The sequence below is a fragment of the Eucalyptus grandis genome, chromosome 9 (genome assembly GCF_016545825.1).
Source record: "Eucalyptus grandis isolate ANBG69807.140 chromosome 9, ASM1654582v1, whole genome shotgun sequence".
Taxonomy (NCBI): Eukaryota; Viridiplantae; Streptophyta; class Magnoliopsida; order Myrtales; family Myrtaceae; genus Eucalyptus; species Eucalyptus grandis.
The window spans coordinates 19,213,433-19,235,640 of record NC_052620.1 but is presented as its reverse complement, the minus strand read 5'-3'; the positions used below and the strand labels follow the sequence as shown (position 1 = coordinate 19,235,640).

The window sequence follows — 22,208 nt, the reverse complement described above, 5'->3', positions numbered from 1 at the left end:
AACTCATTTGTGATTACCTGTGACTGCAACAGGCGGACAAAACGGTGTCTGAGCTAGAAACTCTATTTTTGTTGCGGTATATTGAACTTGCCTTGTAATACAAACTCTCTGGCGACATGATATTCCTGATTTAATAAATGCCAATTGCATGTGCTGATCCTACTCCATTGTGTTTGGTTATTGCTTTCTCCATTTACATAGAATATCGAGTGAGCAGATTGTACTGCCGGTAATATCATCATGCATTTGATTACGGGTGGTAAAATCAACCGCCTCACTGCTCTCAAGTGCATTGGGGAAAGGATGTCATGAAATGCACCTTCTGCTATGTTGGACGAGAAGTTAGAATTCAGAGTTAATTTGCCTCCATTCTTTTGGCAGTGCATTGTGCTTGAATGACACTTCCAACTCCTCGTTCGTGCAAACAAGAGAGTAAATCAGTTTTATTACATTTAGCAATACAGGTGTTAGCTCGTAGAGGATGGCATGGTAGGACTATCTTCGGATCTCTGCTTCATAAATGGGCAAATTAACTTCGAAGGCGACTGAGCAATTAGCATGATTATACTGTCCCTGAAGAGCCAACCCCACCTGCAAACTGTACGCACAAATTTGACCGTGAAGAGCCAACCCCACCTGCAATGCGATCCTTGACAAAGATTTAACAAGAGACTAGCCTTTAGAGTTGCTTTCTACTTGCAAAATTCTAATGCCTGAGTTGCATATCCTACTAAATAACAGATTTCAACTCCGTCTGGTCTCAAGAAATAAGTTAAATTTCCATCTCGATGAGTCCTTGACACTGCAGATGGGGAGTATCGACTTCCAGATCCATAAGGACCGTCAGCACTCTGATTGTGGCGAATTGGTGATCAATGGTGGTTGTGATGATGCTGGTAAGAAGAAGGCCGGCTCAATGCATCCTCCCTGGTCTCCTGGTTTTTCTCCCAAATGGTGTTGATGTTTTCTAATGTCACCAGCACTTCCTCCATCGAGGGCCTCACTTTAGGATCGGCCTCCAGGCATTTGAGGATGAGCTTAGCCGCCTGAGTTGCAGCTTTCAAAGGGTATTGACCTTTTAGTCTCGGATCCATTATCTTCCTTAGCTTCCTCTTGTCGTGGAGCAACGGCCTTGCCCGTTCCACCAGATTCTGCTGGCCGCTGGGGCGGGAACAGTCGACCACTCGTGAACCCGTCAACATTTCTAGGAGAACCACCCCGAAACCGTATACGTCACTCTTCACATAGAGACGTCCTGTCAAATTGAGCCTTTATCATTCTGACACACATTTTCTGCGATCACACGAAATCTTTGCTAAAGATAAAGAAGCATATGAGAGGGAGATCTCTATGAAGAGCGCTGCAGTAAGATCATTTCGCAAAACACATGCCTAGTAATCGCGTCAATCTGCTAAAGAACGTACTTGTCACCGACCCAACAATGCCTACTAAGAAGAAAGATAGGATCTGTGTCTTACCGGTGGCAATGTACTCAGGCGCGGCGTATCCATATGTTCCCATCACTCGCGTGGTCACATGAGAGTTCCTGTACGCTGGTCCCAGCTTTGCTAGCCCTAAATCCGATCGATCATTTCGCAGAACACCTGCCAAGTAATCTCGTAATCTTCTAAAGAGCGTTGTTGTCACCGATCCAACATTGCCCGAGGAGAAGAAAGATAGGATCTCTGTCTTACGGACGGCAGAGTACTCGGAAGCGGCATACCCATCCATCTCAATCACTCGCGTGGTCACATAAGAGTTCCCACTCGCTGGCCCCTGTTTCGCTAGCCCGAAATCCGAGAGCTTAGCTTTGTAGTCCTGGCGCCACAACGAGAGAAAGTGAACAAAGTTTCTCAATTAATCCCCGAGAATGGTAGTTCTACATCCGTGTATCATCTAATAATCATAGGCATACATCAAGTAAATCCCATTCACATGGACGACGTGATCTAAAGACTCTGCCACATAAATCTAAAGTATTCAATGCATCAAATGTACCAAGGCGACACCAACAGAAATTGAGATGATTTAATACGAAATTTGAGCTTCATATCATTCACCAGGTGACGTGGGCGACATTTATACGGGTATCCTTAAAAATAAATTCTCAATAGCCGGGAAAAGCATGTGAAAATAATCAAGTAGATAGAAAATTTCACCGCATCCAATAATATATTCGAAGGTTTGAAGTCCCTGTAGATGACGTTATTCTCGGGTGCATGCAAGAAATTAAGCCCACGGGCAGCTCCGATTGCTATTTTAAGCCTCACGTTCCACGGAAGTGGTTCAGCTTCCCCTGAATTACCATAAGTTTCTCCAGTGAGTAATCATCTTTTCTTTTTTCTCTACGCAGTTTTTTCCTTGATGTCTGATATCTGAGTGAAAAAAGGAGAGTAATTAACCTATATATATATGCGAATGATCTTACTTCTGAAAAAGTGATCATCTAAGCTTCCCCTCTGCACGTAATCGTACATACGAGTCTTCCCAGGTACTGATTGTCTTCCCAGCAATAACCCAGTAATTTCACGATATTTGGGTGAGAAAACTTCCCCAATAACTTAACTTCCGACTGTAGAAAGATAAAATAACATAATTTCAATACACAAAGAATTTTGTCAATATTTGATTTCGTGATGTTTTGTACGATTAGTGTGAGTTCAATTAATTATGCGGAACAATTTGTTCTTTTTACAAATAAGAAAGGTACATGTTTACAGGTGAAAATAATGGGTAAATTTGCAAATTATGGTTTGTAATGAGACCGATTTCTTAAAAAATGATTCATAATGAATCTTCTTTCAAATAAAGATATGAAATTCTCAATTCAATCTCAAAAAAGGCCCAAGCTTACTAGTTGGCCAAATCTTTGCCAACCGGTGAGCCCATGCATCTTTTGTGCAAAGCACATGCTCATCGGTATCAAAAATTTGGCCGACCAATGAGTTTGGAGCCTTATTTCCCAAAAATCATATTACACTGTGCATGACATGGTGGAGTTTGTTTGAAAGGACAGGGTAAATAAGCAGGAAGGTGGGTCAATAGGCAACAAAGCACAAGTAATTAGTCAATTAACCCTTACTTTAGCCAATATGTGCTGGAGTCAACACCTAATATGAAAATAGCATCGACCCTTTATCAAGCACAGGTTGTCAACTTTGGTGAAGGAATGAGAGGGGAAAGCCGACCTGTCTCCTTCTCACTGGGTCGGAGATTTTCCCTCTTTCACAAGTCGAAGGCGGCAACTAGGGCGGTGACTTTTATATATAAAGACATGAGGAGCCCTTTCGTGGAATAGGAAGGCTGGAGCAAAGAAGAAGAGAGCTAACCTCCTGGGAGAGAGCAAAGGGGTGAGCCTCCGAATAGAGCAATAGAATAGCTGACTGTGTGCTTGTATCAGCTAGCTTGCTTTTGGTGTTTTAAGTGTGCTGAGAGAAGGTACATTGTAATAGTTATGTGAGATAATATTTTGAATGTTATATTTATACCACAGTTTGGTACAATAAGTGTGTCTATAGTTGTCTATTGTAATTCTCTAGTGTTACCACCACAATACTTTCACATACCCTATGCATATCCTACAATTTGAACTCTTTTTTAGTCTGTTAGCAGGATTTCCAGCGCCCATGGAAGTTGAAACAATTTATATTTAAAATATTCTTTGGTCAATAATTGGACCCAAAGAAAAGAAATTTATAATTATTAAAAAAGGGAAATCCCTCATTTCGATATGACCTTTTTAATTCGGAAAAGATCTCAATATGCTCTCTCACTGAGGGGGGAGTCAACTCTGGCATAGTTGTCGTCTATGCTTCTTCTTATCATCGATTAGCATGTGCTTGCGGGAGAGGATGGAATTTGTGTATGATGTTAAATACGCACCTCCCATTCGTTCATGCCCTGAAAGCTGTCGGGGTTGGACTTCTTGACGGCGACCGGGATCCCGCTGCCGACCTTGGACGGGGCGAGGGTCCTCTCGTCCACCCAGCCCTTGAACACCTCCCCGAACCCGCCCTCCCCGAGCTTCATGTCCCCCTGAAGTTCCTGGTCGCGCTCTTCAGCTGCGCCAGTGTGTACATCTTCAGGCAGGGCGTTATCACCTCCCCGGCTTTCACTGCAGCTAGAGCTTCGTCCATGCCACCACCACTCGCCGCCGCCAACTTCCCAATCTCACTTCTCATCAATGCATCTCGCTTTACCTTGGGCTTCTTCGCAAGAGCTTCTACAACAGCCACAAAAAAAAAACGTGACACGTGAACTCAGCTTATATTCATCGGAAACGGAAAGTAATGATAATTGCTATTAGATAAATATGTAGTTTATTAGTTAAGTATTTTAACATTATTCCTCACACGTATTTTTTTTTTCATTCATTTCCATAAAAAATAGAGAGAGAAGTAACGGAGTCCAAGTGAAAGCCAAGACTAATCCCAAGTAGTTTCAAAGCATAAATTCCCAATAATAAGATAAATTATCATAATAAAGTTTGGGGGTACAAGTTCAAAGAGCATATATGTGATTTCTTCAAATCAAAATTGACAGTTGATCACTAAATCTGTTTCTAGTAATGAACACACATTGATAACTCTATCTATTGCTACCGTTTTGCCTTGTAACATGTGCGTTTAGATTCAGGTTCCCAACACAATGGTCGTTTGAATCATGAGAGCAAAATTTTCATGATACTCTTCTGCGAAACTCAGGAACATACACGCAAAAATCTCAATAGTTGGACTGAAAAGATTTGAACACTTGAGTTCCTACTTTGATAATGTAAGATATTATGATATTATTGTCAATTGTTTAAAACAGAACGGCCGGCCTACGTGATGATCAACTGAAACCGATCCTTTTCCCCGGCAATTCCCCATGGTCGTCAACAACAACAACGATTAAGAAAACGCGTCCAGAAAGTCTCTCTCCCCCTCCCTCTCTCCCTCCATGTGTCTCTTTCGACATAAAGCGGTCCTCTCTTTCTTATTTCGGTGGCTGAATGGTAGCTGGAGGGGGATGTGAGGTTCGAGGAAAAGGAGAAGCAGCTGCAGAGAAGCCAAAGAAAAGAGAAACAAAATCTGCTCGGTGCCAGCAACCACAAGGTCTTGACTTTTCTGCTTCCATCTCCATCAAATTACCAAAAAATTATAAACATATTACACTATCAATTCCAAATTTTTCAATTAAACTCCATTTGATTAATTTTCATCGGAAATCACTAACATGTGATAGACGATGATGCGGATAATTTTTTACTTTTTATTACTTAATTTTTTTTTTTTCCTTTTTATTACTTTTTTTTTTTTTTCAATCTGACTTTATTCCTACTCTACACTCACTGCGACTTGATTTTGGAGTCGCAACCCACTCTCAAACTTACGCGTTTCTATCCCCATCCCCTCCTCGGTAGAAGGTGGGCAAACCCTCACCTCCCCCTTCCATTTGGCAATGAATTATGAGAGATCTTTATATTCATTTATACCGATTTGTCGTAAATACTAAATAAGTGGACATAATATGATATGAAATTATTCGATTTTATTACTATAATAGGATGTAACAAAGTCTCTAAATTATATATCATATTCTATCAAATTCTATTTTGGCCAAAAATTTAAACAACAAAACGTAATCTATCAGGGTGGAAGGACTTTGATTGGCGCTTGAAACGTATGAATTTCGTCTTCTATTATACCAATCACAAGAATTGAATATGCACGGAAGAAAGAAGGCCCTTACTTCGAGACGCTGGCGGTCCTGTCATAGCTTTGCTTCCAAGTTGGTCAGAATTTAGGCCCAATTTCCACTTCCGCTTTTCTGCCTGCCGAGTAGGCATTTCCCATCTTTATCAACCAAGAAATAAGATGCTGATAGGGAGATCAATCCTACTTTTGCGACTAGAACAAATGATTGGCTGAATCCAGAAAGCATGTATGCAATCCCCACATGATCTCGAACCACATCGTCCCCAATAGAAATATCATTGTTTCCATCGATTCTTTACTAGAAAAGACCAACGCTCACAAAAAAGAACTACTCACCTTCTCTCCCATCCCTCCACTCCTGGTGTCTGAATCGGTTCTGGCCTGAGAGAATGGCGCGGAGAGCACCGTTCCTGGGAAAAATGGACAAGAACCTGTCTGGATCCCGATAGAAATATCATTAATTCCATCGGAGTCCTCAGTCAGCTCGTGCTCACAAAAACGAAGTACTCACATTCGCTACACTCTCAGTGTCTGAATCAGTGCTGGACGGAGAGTGCCAGTTGAACACCATTCTCGGGAAGGATCGGCAAAAATCTATCTGGATCGATTCTGAAACTGACGGGAATTTAGGATCCACAGCAACGAAGGTGTAGCAGATGTATGCGAGTTTCCAGATTTGCGGGGCACGCGTTCAGATTCTGATGCATCAAAAGGGACGGAAACTTCCTTGTTGAAATAGACAATTAAAAGGAAAAAGAAAAGAAGTGTGCTTTTTCGAAGAAACTGCGGAAGCGGACAAATAGTAAGTCAATTTGGCTGGTTCTAGCAAAGTCGAGCCTCCCCCATGGCCAGTGAGGTCACCTCACCTCTGGCCAGTCATCACCGATCATTCCGAGTCAAGGCATATTGGAGTTTTCTGGCTTTTCATCCTTTTACATCATTCTGCTGTTGGTGTGTAGCCATTAGCATGTGCATAGTAAGAAATTACCCGGTAAACTACTCTGAGTCAAGGCATATTGGAGCTAAAAATATGCAGAGAAAACTAACCAAATTCATCAAGACTAACCTAATTTTAGAGTAACGCTAAACGTGGAATATGCTTATGGCAAACTATCATCGACGTCATAGGTCCAATTCTTCTTGACGATTATCACCTCATGGAGAAACTTGCCAACTTTGATAGGGAGAGGATTCCATAGAGTGTTCTCCATGCCAGGGGAGCCTGTGCAAAGCGATTCTTTGAGGTCACTCATGACATTTCTCACCTTACCCATGCCGATTTCCTTCAGGCACCAGGAGTTCAAACACCTGTGACTGTCCGTTTCTCCATCCTCATCCACGAAAGGGGCGGCCCTGAAACCCTGAGGGACCCCCGGGGTTCTCCTATGAACTTCTACACAAGATAGGTGAGGGTCGTTTTGGTAGTAGACATGAATGTGCAGTATGGACGGGCATGAGTATGATGCTCCCTGTGATGAATCCTTTCACGGGTGGCCTAAACTCGACCGATGCATATGGCAGTTCTCTTGTCCACATTGCATACATTTGTTTTGTTGCACTTTGCTATGTGATCTTACCTTTTCTGTCAGGGTAGCTTTGATCTGGTAGGAAACAATTTCCCTATCTTCTTTATCCGCAATGGGATGAAATTCCCGAATATGGTTCGTGCACTTAGACCAAACCCCAAATCCCTCATCCAGGAGAACTGGAGGATCCTTGACTTCTTCTTCCGCCATCCCGAGAGCTTGTGCTTGTTCACCTTCCTCTTTGATGATATTGGTAGTGCACAAGATTACAGGCACATGCAGAGCTCTGGAGTTAACACCTACACTTTGATCAATAAGGCCAGAAAAGCGCATCATGTGAAGTTTCACTGGAAACCAACTTGCGGATCAAGAGCTTGCTGGAGGCAGAGGCAATTAGAGTCGGGGGATCCAATCACAGCCATGCAACTCAGGATTTTGTGATTCCATTGCTGCTGGAAACTATCCTGAATGGAAAATTTTGTTGTTACTGATCAAAACAGTAAACAAGAAAATAGAAAACCAGAAGCTATATTTTTGTGATGAGGAAGAGAAGCGCAGAGAAACAGAACACAAACTTGCATACATCTGTTCTAAAGGAAACTGTCAAGTAAAGGACAACTTAAACAAAGCAAAAACTGCTCACGTACGTGCAACACATAACTGCACATAAACGTGCTATTAACTTCCTAGAAAATAGCAAAAACACTAAATAAATAACTAAATTGAACTTGGCTGTTTTTTAATGAAAAAACAGAGTAAAAACAGAGCAGAAAACAGAACATAAAACAGCAAAAAACAGAGTAAAAACCAAAACAGAAAACAGCAACTGAGACATTATAATCCAACAAACTCCTCCTTGGATCGAAGTTGCTGCTGCATACTCCAATTTTCTTTCTTAATACTTCAAATCTTCCAGCTTGAAGTGGTTTTGTGAACATGTCTGCAAGTTGATCTTCAGATCTGCAATAGACCAACTTAACTTCGCCACTTTGTTGCACCTCACGTAAAGAAAATTTGACTTTGAAATGCTTGGTTTTGCCATGGAAAACTGGATTCTGAGATATTGCTAAAGCGGCATGATTATCCACATTAATTTCAATGCAATCACTGGAATTCAACCACAAATCCTTCATTATCTTCTTCAGCCACAAAGCTTGATTTGCAGCTGCGAGCTGCTATAAACTCAGCCTCTACAGAGGGACGAGCTACAATCTCTTGCTTTTTAGAACACCAGGAGAAACAAGCAGAACCAAGACTGAAACAATACCCCGCACGTACTTTTCATGTCATCCACCGAACCAGCCCGATCACTATCGAAAATCCTTGTAAATTAAACTTCCGACCTTTCTTAAACTTCACACCAAAGAACAATGTTCCTTTGAGATACCTTAAGACCCTTTTTGCTGCAATCAAATGTAACCGACTAGGACTACTCATAAACCCTGGATAAAACACTCACAAAAAAATAGAATATCTGTCCGGTTCCGTAAGATACATGAGACACCCAATCGACTTCTATACATAGAAGCATCTACTGCATCTCGTTCCATCATTCTTCTGTAGCTTTTCTTTAGCAGCCATAGGAGTGTTTACACTTCGACAATCTTCCATCTGAAACTTCTTTAGAATTTCTTTCATGTATTTTTTCTGACAGATGAAGATCTCATATGAAGCCTGTTTGACTTCCAAACCCAAAAAATAAGCCATATGTCCCAAGTCTGACATCTCAAAAACTACAAATAGATCTTGCTTCACCTTCTCTATCAATTCCATATCATTCCCCGTCACTAATAGATAATCTACATAAAGTGACAGAATTACAACACTGTGATTCACCTTATTGACATAAAGAGTGAACTCACTTAAGCTTTTCACAAAACCAAAATCTTGCAAATATCGATCTATCTTCCCATACCAAGCTCTTGGAGCCTGTTTCAGTCCATATAGAGCTTTCTTCAACCTGTATACACTCTCTTCTTGCCCTTTGATACTAAAGCCTTCAGGTTGTTCAACAAAAATCTCCTCCTCAAGCTCTCCATTCAGAAATGCAGACTTGACATCTAACTGAAATATAGGCCACCCCTTCTCTGCTGCAATAGCTAACAGTAACCTTATTGTATCAAGTCGTGCAATAGGAGCAAATGTTTCAGAATAGTCTACTCCCCATATTTGTGCATAGCCTTTCACCACCAGTCTAGCTTTGTGTTTATTGACAGAACCATCAGGATTAAGTTTTGTTCTAAACACCCACTTAACCCCAATCACATTCTTATCAGATGGTCTGTCAACAAGCTCCCATGTGTGGTTTTTCTGGATCATTGCAATCTCCTCCTGCATTGCTGCAATCCACCTCTGATCCTCCTTAGCTTCCACAAAGTTAGATGGTTCGAGCATTGCCACATTGCTTCTTTCATAGATTTCAGCAAGTGACCTTGTGCCCCTCATTGGTAAATCATCCACACTGTCTTCCAATCCATCTATAACTTCATCAACCTCTACATCTGTTGCATGTTGTTTTTCGAACTGCTGCTTTTCTGCTATTATGTAAAATGATTATCTGTTGAGCAAATGCTTAATTTCCCTCTTGCATATAAACTATTTTCCATCAAGGTAAAATCCCGTTTGTCATGGAGAGAGGTATCCCATTCCACCTGCTATGCTGACTGGAAAGCATGAAAAGGTGTGTTTTTAGTTAGGATCTCTTTTACGTAAACAGAGATTGATTGTCTTGAGGTGCTTTCATAGCGATGTCCATGGGATAGACTCAGCTTGTCCTAGATGAGCAATTGAATTGCAGTGAGTAGTGTGACTGATGTATGTGTTTGGATTTTGTTTACTTTTGTTGCTCCAAACAGACCATCATTGAGAAAGAGAACAACTTCAAGCAGCTCGGAGAGAGATGCCGATCATAGACAGGTATTCTTCAGTTGCGCATTTCCTGAGAATAGTTTGATGGTCTCATGTTTCTCAATCGTCTCTTTGTTTTCATTTTTCAGGTAAGAGTGGTTCATCTGCGGATAGATCGATGCTTTATCTAACCCACGTGTGACTCATGAGATCCGCAACCTCTGGACTTCATACTGGTCTCAGGTGAGATAGCCATTTACTTCTTGTCTAGTGCTGATGGGGTTGGAGTGAAAATGTAGTACTCAAAATGCAGAAATGTGGGATTCAGTTGTCGCTTGCTTTGTGAAATATATTTCCACGCAGATGTGATAATGAACTCATTTGTGATTACTGCAAGTGCAACAGGCGGACAAATCTTCGGGTCAGAAATTAGCATCTCGGCTCAATGTGCAACCAAGCATTTAAGGACCGTATAGAGCTGGATGTTTTGGGGTGGAGCGAGCACAAAACGATGTCTGAGCTATAAACTCTGTTCCAATGATTATTTTTGTTGCGGTATATTGAACTTGCCTTGCAATACAAACTCTACGGCAACATGATATTCCTGATTCAGTAAATGTGAATTGCATGTGCTGATCTTACTCCTTTGTGTTTGTTTACCGCTTTCTCCTCGAGTCTCATTCAGATGGAATATCAAGTGAGCAGATTGTACTGCCGGTAATATCATCATGCATTTGATTACAGGTTGTAAAATCAACCGCCTCACTTCTCTCAAGAGCACCAGTGGAAATTTGTTGTGTAATGCACCTTCCGCTATGTCAGACGAGAAGTTAGCATTAATAGTTAACTTACCTACTTTCTTTTGACAGTGCATTGTGCTTGACACTACCGACTTATCGTTCCAGGGGAGCCAGTGCAAAGGGATTCTTTGAGGTCACTCATGACATTTCTCACCTTACCCGTGCCGATTTCCTTCAGGCACCAGGAGTTCAAACACCTGTGAATGTCCGTTTCTCCATCCTCATCCACGAAAGGGGTGGCCCTGAAACCCTGAGGGACCCTCGGAGTTCTGATGTGAAGTTCTATACAAGAGAGGTAAGGGAGACATGAATGTGCAGCATGGACGAGCACGAGTATGATGCTCCCTGTGATGAATCCTTTCACAGGTGGCCTAAACTCCACCGATGCATATTGCAGTTCTCTTGTCCACATTGCATACATTTATTTTGCTGCACTTTGCTGTGTGATCTTACCTTTTCCGTTACTACAGGGTACCTTTGATCTCGTGGGAAACAATTCCCCGTCTTCTTTATCAACGATGGGATGAAATTTCCAGATATTTTTCGTGCACTTGAACCAGACCCCAAATCCCACGTCCAGGAGAACTGGAGGATCCTTGACTTTTTCTCCCACCATCCCGAGAGCTTTCGCATGTTCACCTTCCTCTTTGATGACATTGGTATTGCACAAGATTGCAGGCACACGGAGGGCTCTGGGGTTACACCTACACTTTGATCAACGAGGCTAGAAAAGCGCATCATGTGAAGTTCCACTGGAAACCAACTTGCGGGGTCAAGAGCTTGCTGGAGGAAGAGGCAATTAGAGTTGGTGGATTCAATCACAGCCATACAACTCGGGATCTTTATGATTCCATTGCTGCCGGAAACTATCCTGAGTGGGAACTTTTCATTCAGATTGTCGATCCTGATCATGAAGACAAATTCGACTTCGACCCACTTGATGTGACTAAGAGCTGGCCCGAAGACATATTGCCCCTAATGCCAGTTCGCCGCTTGGTCTTGAATAGGAACATTGATAACTTCTTTGCTGAGAATGAACATCTTGCATTTTGCCCTTCAATTGTGGTTCCCGGCGTCTACTGCTTAGATGATTGGCTGCTTCAAACTCGTATGTTCTCATATTCTGATACTCACAGGCACCGCCTTGGACCAAATTATCTTCAACTCCCCCTAATGCTCTTAAATGTGCTTATCACAATAATCACCACGAAGGTTTCATGAATTTCATGCATAGGGATGAAGAGGTAAGAATTTTCTTTGAATCCTACCGCAGCGATACTCTGGGTCGCGTCTCTTGTGGATTTTTTGTCGACGTAACTAAGGCATCACGCTTTCCTTGAAGTATGAAGGCGTAGTGATGCAATCTGACGTGTCCATTACAGATCCCAAAGTGGCAGTGCGAATGTCCTCTCTCCTTGTTAGCGGAGGATTTCTTTTTTTATCTTGCAAATGCCCTTTGTGTCTGAAACATGCACACTTGTTTACACATGTAGGAAATTCCTGTCTGTTATTATGTAAAATGATGGATTATCTGTTGAGCAAATGCTTAATTTCCCTTTTGCAGATAAAACTATTTTCTTTCAAGGTATGATCCCGTTCGTCATGCAGGGAGATATCCATTCCACCTGCTATGCTGACTGGAAAGCGTGAAAAGGTATGTTTCATAATCCTATTTTACTTGAATAGAGATTGATTGCTTGAGGTGCTTTCGTGTTGGTATCGATGGGATAGACTCAGCTTGTCCTGTAAATAATCAATTGAATTGCAGTGAGTGGTATGACCGATGTATGTGTGTTTGGATTTTGTTAATTTTTGTTGGTCCACACAGACTATCACTGAGAAAGAGAACAACTTCAAGCAGCCCGGAGAGAGATACCGACCATGGACGCCTGACAGGTATCCTTCAGTCGTGCATTTCCTGATAATGGTGTGATGGTCTCATGTAAGAGAAGTTCATCTGCCGATGGATCGATGCTTTGTCGGACCCACGTGTGACTCATGAGATCCGCAGCATCTGGATTTCATACTGGTCTCAGGTGAGACAGCGTTGTCTAGTCCTGATGGCATGGGTTGAAGTGAAAATATAATATTCAACATGCAGAAATGGGGATTCAGTTGTTGCTTGCTTTGTGATATATGTGTGTGTGTGTGTGTGTGTGTACATCCATGCAGATGTGATAATGAACTCATTTGAGATTACTTGCTATTGCAACAGGCCGACAAATCTCTGAGTTAGAAATTAGCATCGCGGCTCAATGTGCGACCGAGCAATTAAGGACAATACAAAGCTGGATGTTTTGGGATGGAGCAAGCACAAAACGATGTCCGAGCTATAAACTCTGTTCCAATGCTTATTTTTGTTGTGGTATATCAAACTTGCCCTGTCATACAAACTTTCTGGCAACATGAAATTCCTGATTTACTAAATGCCAATTGCATGTGCTGAGCTCATCAAAAAGATCTAATCGCTTTAGGATCATTGAGGTTGATGCTTCCCATAATTTCTTATGCCCATATAACAATTTGGGTTTTCATTTGAGTGCTTCAAGTTAAAAAGTGCTTTTTTTTTTTTCAAGTTAAAAAGTATGTTTCGCCTCATTGTTCCAAGAAATCCAAATCTTCAAGAAATAATTTTTTTTGGAACTCCTTATATATAAGGCAATGAATCCAACCAATCGCCACTAGTCATTGCACGAGTAGTTGACTCATTTCTAGCCGTTTGATAGAACACATAATGAAGGAAATAATTAAGCCACAATTCTAGTTCTAATTGATAACATCTGATCACATCCATCATACTTTCCACCTGAAAAATAATCAAAGTCTTTATTTTGGATAAGTTTGGTCAATCTTCAAAATCAATTTAGGAAATGTCATCAACACAAACAAGAGAGTAAATCGAGTTTTATTACATTTAACAATGCATGCGTTAGCTCATAGAGGACGGCACCTTAGGACTATCTTCGGATCTCTGCTTCATAAAAAGGCAAATTAGCGGGAAGGCGACTGAGCATGATCACCATATATGGATTTCCTTTTCTTTGTTCAAGTTTCTTCCTTTTGTCATCCTTCTACTAATCTTTACTAGGCCGAAAATGTAATATTATTGTCCCTGATCTTATAAGATCAGAAGATCTACGATAAATCAATCTCGCAAATAATTCGAATGCATCTTTGGTGAAACTTCTGATCACGTTTGAAGCCCCAGTCTAGACTAATGTATACACAAATTTGGCCGTGAAGAGCCAACTTCTCCTGCACTGCGATTATTGACAAATATTTGAGAAGAGACTAGCCTTTACAATTGCTGACTTCCTACTTGCAAAATATTTATAAGTTAAATCTCCATCTCAACGAGTCGCCGACATCACGGCTGGGAAGTATCAACTTCCAGATCCACGAGGATTATCAACGCTGTGATTGGGGTGAATTGATCACCCCAAGGACGCCTTCGGCATCCAGGGGTCGCGGACCGACCATAGAATCCTGTTCAATAAGTGGCGATCGATGGTACCTGTGGTGATGCTAGTGAAAAGGAGGCCCGCTTGATGTGCTTGCCTTGGCCTCCTTCTTCTTCTCCCGAATGGTGTCGATTAGGGGTGAGCATGGTCCGGGTTGGTCCGGGCCACCCCCTAACCCTAGGACCAACCCGTACAGTGTCGGTCCTCAATTTTTAGGACCAAGGACCGACCCTATTGAGCCTGGGACCAAGGACCGGACCGACCCAATGGGTTCGGTCCGGTTCTAGGTCAACTCGGGACCGATCGATAATTTTTTTCGTCTTATTTTTTATACTTCCTAAAAAAGCAAACCTACAAATTCAAATTACGCATCCATGATCCATCAACAATACGATATCAAGCAACTAAATTATAAAATACCAATACATATTTAGAAATTTAAGATGACACAATAATAGAAATTTCATATCCGCTAACCGCTCATCGAGATATGGGACAAGATGGAAAGTTCTTGTAATCATCTATCTTTAATATTTATAACACCATATGCAAAAAGCGTTTTCTGATCATGTAGAGTTTACTCAACCAAAAAATGAGCTTCGCACCACTTGACTAGCATTTGATCATGTAGAGTCTACTCAACCAAAAAATGAGCTTCACACCACTTGACTAACAAATCACCGTAGCAACTGCAGTACTATTCTACTCTTCAAAAACTTCTACCATTTAACACAAATTGAAAAGCAATTAAATCATAAAAAGTTTAAAATACTTAATATAAACCATGAATATATAACTTCACATCTTGTTAATTCACTTGAACTTCTAAACACTTGAAAACAAAACAAACGACACATAATTAATACTTAACAAAAGTTTTAAATTGAAATTACTATTAGTGCTATTGATAGAACATCTCAATATAATATAATATAATAGACATTTTACTTAGGTTTGAATATATAAAAAGAATTATAAATAATATAATATAATATACAGGGGTTGGTCCAGGGGTTGGGCCACAAAACTCTTAAGACCGAGGACCAACCCGCACAAGCACGGTGTTGGTCCTTGATTCTGGACCAAGGACCGACCAGGTCCCTTGGGAACCGGACCAGACCGGCGGGGTTAGGGCCGGTCTGTGGTCGGTCCAGGTCAACCCTAAACCGCTGCTCACCCCTAGTGTCGATATGTTCTAATGTTGCCAGCACTTCATCCATCGAGGGCCTCACTTCAGGATTGTCCTCCCGTGCATTTGAGGGTGAGCTCAGCTGTCCGAGTTGCAGCTTTCATGGGTATCGAGCTTCTAGTCTCGGATCCATTATCGTCCCCGCCTTCCTCTTGTCGTGGAGCCATGGCCTCGCCCATTCAACTAGATTCTGCTGGCTGCTGGAGCAGGTAAGTGCTTGTAAACCCGTCAACATTTCTAGTAGAATCACTCCAAAGCCATATACATCACTCTTCACATACAAATGTCCTGTCAAATTGAGCCATTGTCATTTTGTCACGCATTTTCTAAGGTCACAAGAAATCTTTGCTAAAGATAAAGAAGCATATGAGTGGGAGATTTGGCGAACGGATATTGTAGAAAGATCATTTTGCAAAACACATGCCGAGTAATCTCCTTAATCTTCTAAAGAATGTAGTTGTCACCGATCCAACATTGCCTGTGGAGAAGAAAGATGGGATCATTGTCTTACCAGTGGCAATGTACTCAGGAGCGGCGTAAACATATCTTTCGATCACTTCTTCTTCTTCTAGCTTTGTCACTCGAGAGTCCTCGCGTGCCGGTCCCAGCTTTGCTAGCCCAAAATCTGAGAGCTTGGCATTGTAGTCCTAGGGCCAATTTCACAAACGAGAAAAAAGTGAACAAAGTTTTTAAATTAATTCCCAAGAATTGTATGTATCATCCAATAGTAACAGGCAAAATCCCATTCACAGGGACCACATGATCTAAATACTCTTCCACAAATTCTATAGTATTCAATGCATCAAATATACCAACGCGATATCAACGGAAATTGAGATGTTTTAAAATGAAATTTGAGCCTTTTTTTTTTTTTTTTTGTTTATTAGGTGCCATGGGCTATATTTATACAGGTGTTCTTAAAATAAGTTTTCGCCGAAGAAGCAAACAAAAATAATCAAGTAGGTAAGAAAAATTTACCGCATCCAGTAGTATATTGGAAGATTTGAACAGCCCGTAGATGGCGTTATTCTCGGATGTATGCAAGAAATGAAGCCCGCGGGCAGCTCCGATTGCAATTTTAAGCCGCACGTCCCACGGAAGAGGTTCAGCTCCCTGCAGTGAACAATCTTTTCTTTCATATTTTGTTTTCCTAAGCATTTTCCTTTTGCTGTCTGATATTCAAGTGAAAAAGAGAGAGAGAGAGCACATATTTGGTAAAGTTTCTATTTCTTAAATTTTCTCTTCTTTTGTTCCTTAAAACAATATAAGAATAAAAAGCCATTTGGTAATGTAAGCTAACTTCTATTCTCAATTCTCAAAACATATAAGTGATCAGAGAATATATTTAGAATAGAAATAAGAAATAGAAAGAAAAAAAGTAACTTCTTTATTTTTAGAACAATTTTTAAGATAAGTTATTTTTTTTTCTTTTTTTCCATCCTCAAGTTGTCAGTCATCGCCAAGGTCCAGCAACCTTGCTAGAGCCTCACTGGTGGCTAGGTGAGGTATCATGAGGTCGCCGACTAGAGGAGGAAGAAAAATGGAGGAAAAAGAGAAGAAAAAAATTCAGAAAAATTAGAGAATTATCAGAAATTTATTAAAAAATAAAAGAAATTTTACCCCATGAAAATATTTAATAGTCATACTAAATGCATTCATGTTCTTTTTCTATTTCAAAAATATAAATTTTATATGATTACCAAACACATTTGAATGCTTAGAAATTCGTCTAGAGAATAAAAATGGAAATATATATATTTCTATTTCAAAATATATATTTCTAAATAAAAAAATTATTTTGGAAATAGAAATGTTATAAAATGCATCTCGGTAGACATATCTTAAAAAGAAAAAAGTCATGCGGATGATCTTACTTCTGAAAAGGTGATTTTCTAAGCTTTCCTCTGGATGTACTCGTACACGAGTAGGTAGTGATTGTCTTCCCAGCAATACCCCAGTAATCTTACCAAATTCGGATGAGAAAACTTTCCCAAGAACTTGACTTCCGACTGTGGAAAGATAACATAAAAATAACATACCTGTTAATCCATGCATATAGAATTAGTTATTGAACGAATTAGTGCGAGTTCAATTAATTATGTGCAGCAATTAATATTTTTACTATACAAAAGTTATGTGTTTATATACACGTTATAGAGAAAATCTCATATAAAATCTGAGATGAAGTTGTTTTCTCAAAAAATGATTTAAAGCTCCCAACTTCGTTTCAATTAGGATCCGAGCTTACTCGTGGGTGAGCCAATTCTTTGCCAAACGGCGAGCCCATGCATCTAACATGCATCTTTCATCCAATGCACGTGCTCATTAATATAAAAAAATTAGCTCACCGATGATTTCGATATTTAAGACTAAGTTGGCCACTTCAATGCCTTAGTTGAGATAAGATCTACTCAAATTTTTCTTTTTTCTTTATATATTAGAAAATGGCCCCATTTCAGATTCTTATTTCAAATTTTCCCAAAATCATAATATACTGAAATAGTGTGGTTTGTTTCAAAGGACAAGGTAAATAAGCAGGAGGTTGGCGAATAGGCAACGAAGCTTAGGTAATTAACTGATCCTTACTTTAGCCAATATGAACTCGAGTTTTTTTTTTTTAATCTTTTATTTTTGGCACAAGGATTGGCGCCCATCGAATTTGAAACTGTTTATAATTGAAATATTCTTTGGTCGAGAATTGAACCAAAAAAGAACTTTGTAATTATTAAAAAGGACCTTTAATTCGGAAAAAAAAATCAATATACTCTCCCACCGTGAGGAGTCAACTTTTTCACACTGTCCAAGTCCTCTTTGCTTCTTCTGGTGGTTTATTAGGATGTCCCATATTTTAAAAAATTATCTAAAAATTCATAAACTTATTATATTTTTATAATTCAATTTTTTTAAACTTTTAATTGTACCGATTAAATTCTAAATATTTTCATATTTTACCAAGTAATCCCATTAGGCTAACTTTGGCTAGAAATTGCTAATATGAACACTAGGCTTCCTACATGGAACGATCAACAATGACGTGAACAATTTTTAATAATATTTTTATATTTTTTTCAATTTATATATCTATTTATTCTTTTTTCTTTCTTTTCTTCTCTATTCCTTCTTGACTTTTTTCTTTTTTAATTTCTCTTCTTTTCTTTTTTCTTTTTCCCTTTGTCGACTATCACTAAACCTCATCTATGGCCAGTGGAGGTCACCAGCCTTAGGTAAGGGATGCCCATGTGAGGGTCACTCTTGTCAACCCCTAGCAAGGCCCTTACCTAGGTGAGCGTGGCTACCTCTTCTAAGCTAGCAAGGGTAATCTCGCCCTCGCCCAATCTGGTGAAGGGACTTGAGGCCGACAAGGGCAGCCCTCACCCGAGGTTGGCAAAGGAGAAAAGAAAAAAGAAAAAGGAAAATTAAAGAAAATAAAAATAAAATAAAAAATCAAAAATTAAAAAAATTAAAATATTATTATAAAATGTCTATGTCAATGCCGATCATGCGAGCCAACATTCATGTTAGCAATTTCTAATCAAAATTAGCTGAGTGGACTTAATTGATAAAATGTAAAAAGATTGAGGATTGAATTATCACAATTATAAGGTTCATAATAGATTTGAAATTTTTGGTAATTTTTCGTACTTATTTTATATTAAAGTGAGGAGCATTGTCACATACTACTATGTAAAGTGGGGAAAATTACATAAAATCATAAACTTTTTACAATTATGTCAGTTTGGTCTTAAGCTTTTTGTTGGCCAATTTAGTCCTTGACCGGCCAGGCGTCACAGAAGGGCCGGTCGTTGCTCATTGCTCATGTGAATAATTTCTTAATAATATTTATTATTCATTTATTTTTATTTTCCTCCCTCCCTCCCTCCCCCTCTCTCTCTCTCTCTCTCTCTCACCCATGCCAACGGCTGATAGGGGCAAGCTTCGCCATTCGCCTCTAGCCGATCACTAAGGTTCGATGACTAATGACTAACTAGAGGAAGAAGGAAGGAGGAGAGAGAGGGGAAAAAAAAAAGAGAAACAAGGAAAAAATAAACTAAAAAATCTGAAAAAATAAAATATGATTAAAAAATTATCCACGTCAATGTTGATTGCAGATGAACTAAATTGGTATAATTACAAAATGTTTAGGATTAAATTAACAAAAAAAAATTTAGGACCGATTGACACAATTATAAAAAGTTCATGACTTTTTTGATAATTTTCCCTTATAAAGTGCTTTCAACGAAAATGTAAACTCGAAATCATCAAACGAAATATAGACCGCTTGGGAGATAATGGAATTGTATAAATGTAAATATGCACCTTCCACTTGCACAAGCCCTGATGGCTATCAGGATTATACTTCTTGATGGCAACCGGGATGCCATTGCCGACATGGGACGGGACGAGGGTGTTCTCGTCCACCCAACCCTTGAACACCCTCCCAAACTTGCCCTCCCCAAGGATCGTGTCCGTGCTAAAGCTCCTGGTCGCGCTCTTCAGCTCCGCCAGCGTGTACATCTTCAGGTTGGGCATTATCACTTTCGCTGCAGCTAGAGCTTCGTCCGTGCCACTGCTACTTGCCGCCGGTAGCTTCCCGTTCTTGCTTCCCACGGACGCATCTTGCTTTACCTTAGGGCTTACCTTAGGGCTCTTAGTGAGACCTAATATATCTATGAAAAAGAAAGAAAGAAATAGGAAATGAAAAACACTATACGTAACTATTAACTATTAGATAAATGTGTGGTTATTATTTAAATATTATAACACTCTCATTCATATGTAAATCGGACTTTGGCTTAAGCTTAATGGATGGAAATATGTAATTAGGAAGACAAATAGGAGCCTAGAAAGATTTGAATTCTGAACATTTTGTTTTTTTTGTCATGTGAGATTTTATAGCAGTGTTACTAACTATTTAAAAAAAATTAAGTTATTAAATTGAGGTTTAATTTATTATTTAAATATTTTAAGAGTGATGATCCACCGGAGCCCATCATCCGGAGCCAATCATTTTCCCAGTAATTCCCCGTGATCAATAACGACGACGACGATTAAGAAAACGCCTCCACAGACTCGTCCTCCCTCTCTCTCTCTCTCTCTCTCTCTCCGTGGCTGTTTTGACATAAAGCAGGTCTCCCTTTCTTATTTCGGTGGGGTAATGGATGGCAGCTGGAGAGGGTTGTGAGGTTCGAGGAAAAAGAGAAGCGAAAGGAAAGAGGAGAAACAAAATCTTCTCGCTACCAGCAACCACAGGCTCCTTTCTCCTCTTGACGTCGACTCTTTTGGAATAGAAAAATATCAAAAAAATTATAAACTTATTGCATTATCAGTCATAAACTTTTCAATTGAATTAATTTAATTATAAATATTATAAATTTGTAACAATTGAGTTCATCGTCGTACGACATAATTGACGCGTTGACGTAGATAATTTTTTTAATTTTTTTTTAGTTTTACCCTTCTTTTTTATAGATTTGGCAATGAATTATGAGAGCCTTTAAAATCTCCATTTGTACATTTTCATGTTCATTTATACTAATATGTTGTAGATACCAAATAATGTACATGATATGATATGAAAATATTTGGTTTTATTATTTGATTCACTAAATAATGCATATAATATAGTAAAGTCTCTAGATTATATCTTCTAACATATTCAATCATATACTGACTAGAAATTTAGACGGCCAAACACAATGTATGAGCTTGAAATATACGAACTCGGTCTTCCATTACAACAATCACAGAAGAATTGAATAACCACGGAAGAAAGAAGACCCTTACCTCGAGACGCCGATAGTCCTCTCATAGCTTTCCTTCGAAGTTGGTCAGAACTTTTGCCCAGTTTCCACCCCCGCTTTTCTACCTGCCGAATTAGGCGTAATCCCATCTTTATTGACCAAGAAATAAGATGCTCACGGAGAGATTAAGCCTATTTCTACAACTAGAACAAATGATTGACTGAATCCAGAGAGCCTGTAAGCAATCCCCACGTAATCTCGAACCACTTCGTCCCCAATAGAAATATCATTAATTTCCATTGACTCTTTACTGAAAAAGGATGCAACTCGATCAGCTCGTGCTCACAAAAACGAAGTACTCACCTTCGCTACACTCTCGGTGTCTGAATCGGTGCTGGACGGAGAGGAAGGCCCTGCGAACACCATTCTTGGGGAAGGATCAGCAAAAATCTATCTGGACGATTCTGAAATTGACGGGAATTTGGGATCCACAGCGACGACGGCGCAGCAGATGTATGCGAGACTTATAGATCTGCCGGGTAGGCGTTCAGACTCTGATGTATCAGGAGGGACGGAAATTCCCCGTTGAAGTAGACAGCAAAAAGGAAAAGAAAAGACGTGTGCTTTCGCAAAGAAATTGTGGAAGCCGACAGACAGTCAGTCGACCCGGTGGTCATCGTGCCCTGCATTCTGAAACTTTTGCAATTGAAGAAGAGAAAATATTGCATGCCCTCAAAGAAGGGTGTCTTTTGATAAATATAGAAAAAAGTAAGGCACTTTCCTGGAATTTCTCTCCCGATACCAACAATCATTGAGGCCGAGATGGACTCTGCACTAACTCCAGTCAAGAAGTACAGCAAGACAAACTTTTGTAATATTGACTTTTCAAAGGGTGGGGCCCAGAAAAAGGAAAAGAGAAAAGGAGCCCACCGTGTAATTAAAGGA

At 39.9% G+C, this 22,208-nt stretch overlaps 1 protein-coding gene, 1 long non-coding RNA gene and 1 pseudogene across 2 annotated transcripts; 2 read left to right on the top strand and 1 right to left on the bottom strand.

The window, feature by feature from the left end:
* Positions 1-35: 35 nt before the first annotated feature.
* On the bottom strand, positions 36-21,941 carry LOC104429550 (probable serine/threonine-protein kinase PIX13). Its single transcript, XM_039302080.1, is given in 10 exon segments — positions 36-1,255; positions 1,479-1,818; positions 2,160-2,296; positions 2,429-2,486; positions 2,489-2,572; positions 3,883-4,034; positions 4,037-4,222; positions 5,734-5,815; positions 6,036-6,134; positions 21,627-21,941. Coding segments are annotated over 10 exon segments (1,584 nt in total). The 5' UTR covers positions 21,690-21,941; the 3' UTR covers positions 36-872.
* LOC120286387 lies at positions 6,544-13,147 on the top strand (annotated as a pseudogene).
* On the top strand, positions 9,865-10,618 carry LOC120286138. The gene is made up of 4 exons (XR_005546613.1): positions 9,865-9,905; positions 10,081-10,141; positions 10,222-10,315; positions 10,478-10,618. It is a non-coding gene; the product is annotated as an uncharacterized LOC120286138 (long non-coding RNA).
* Positions 21,942-22,208: the final 267 nt, after the last annotated feature.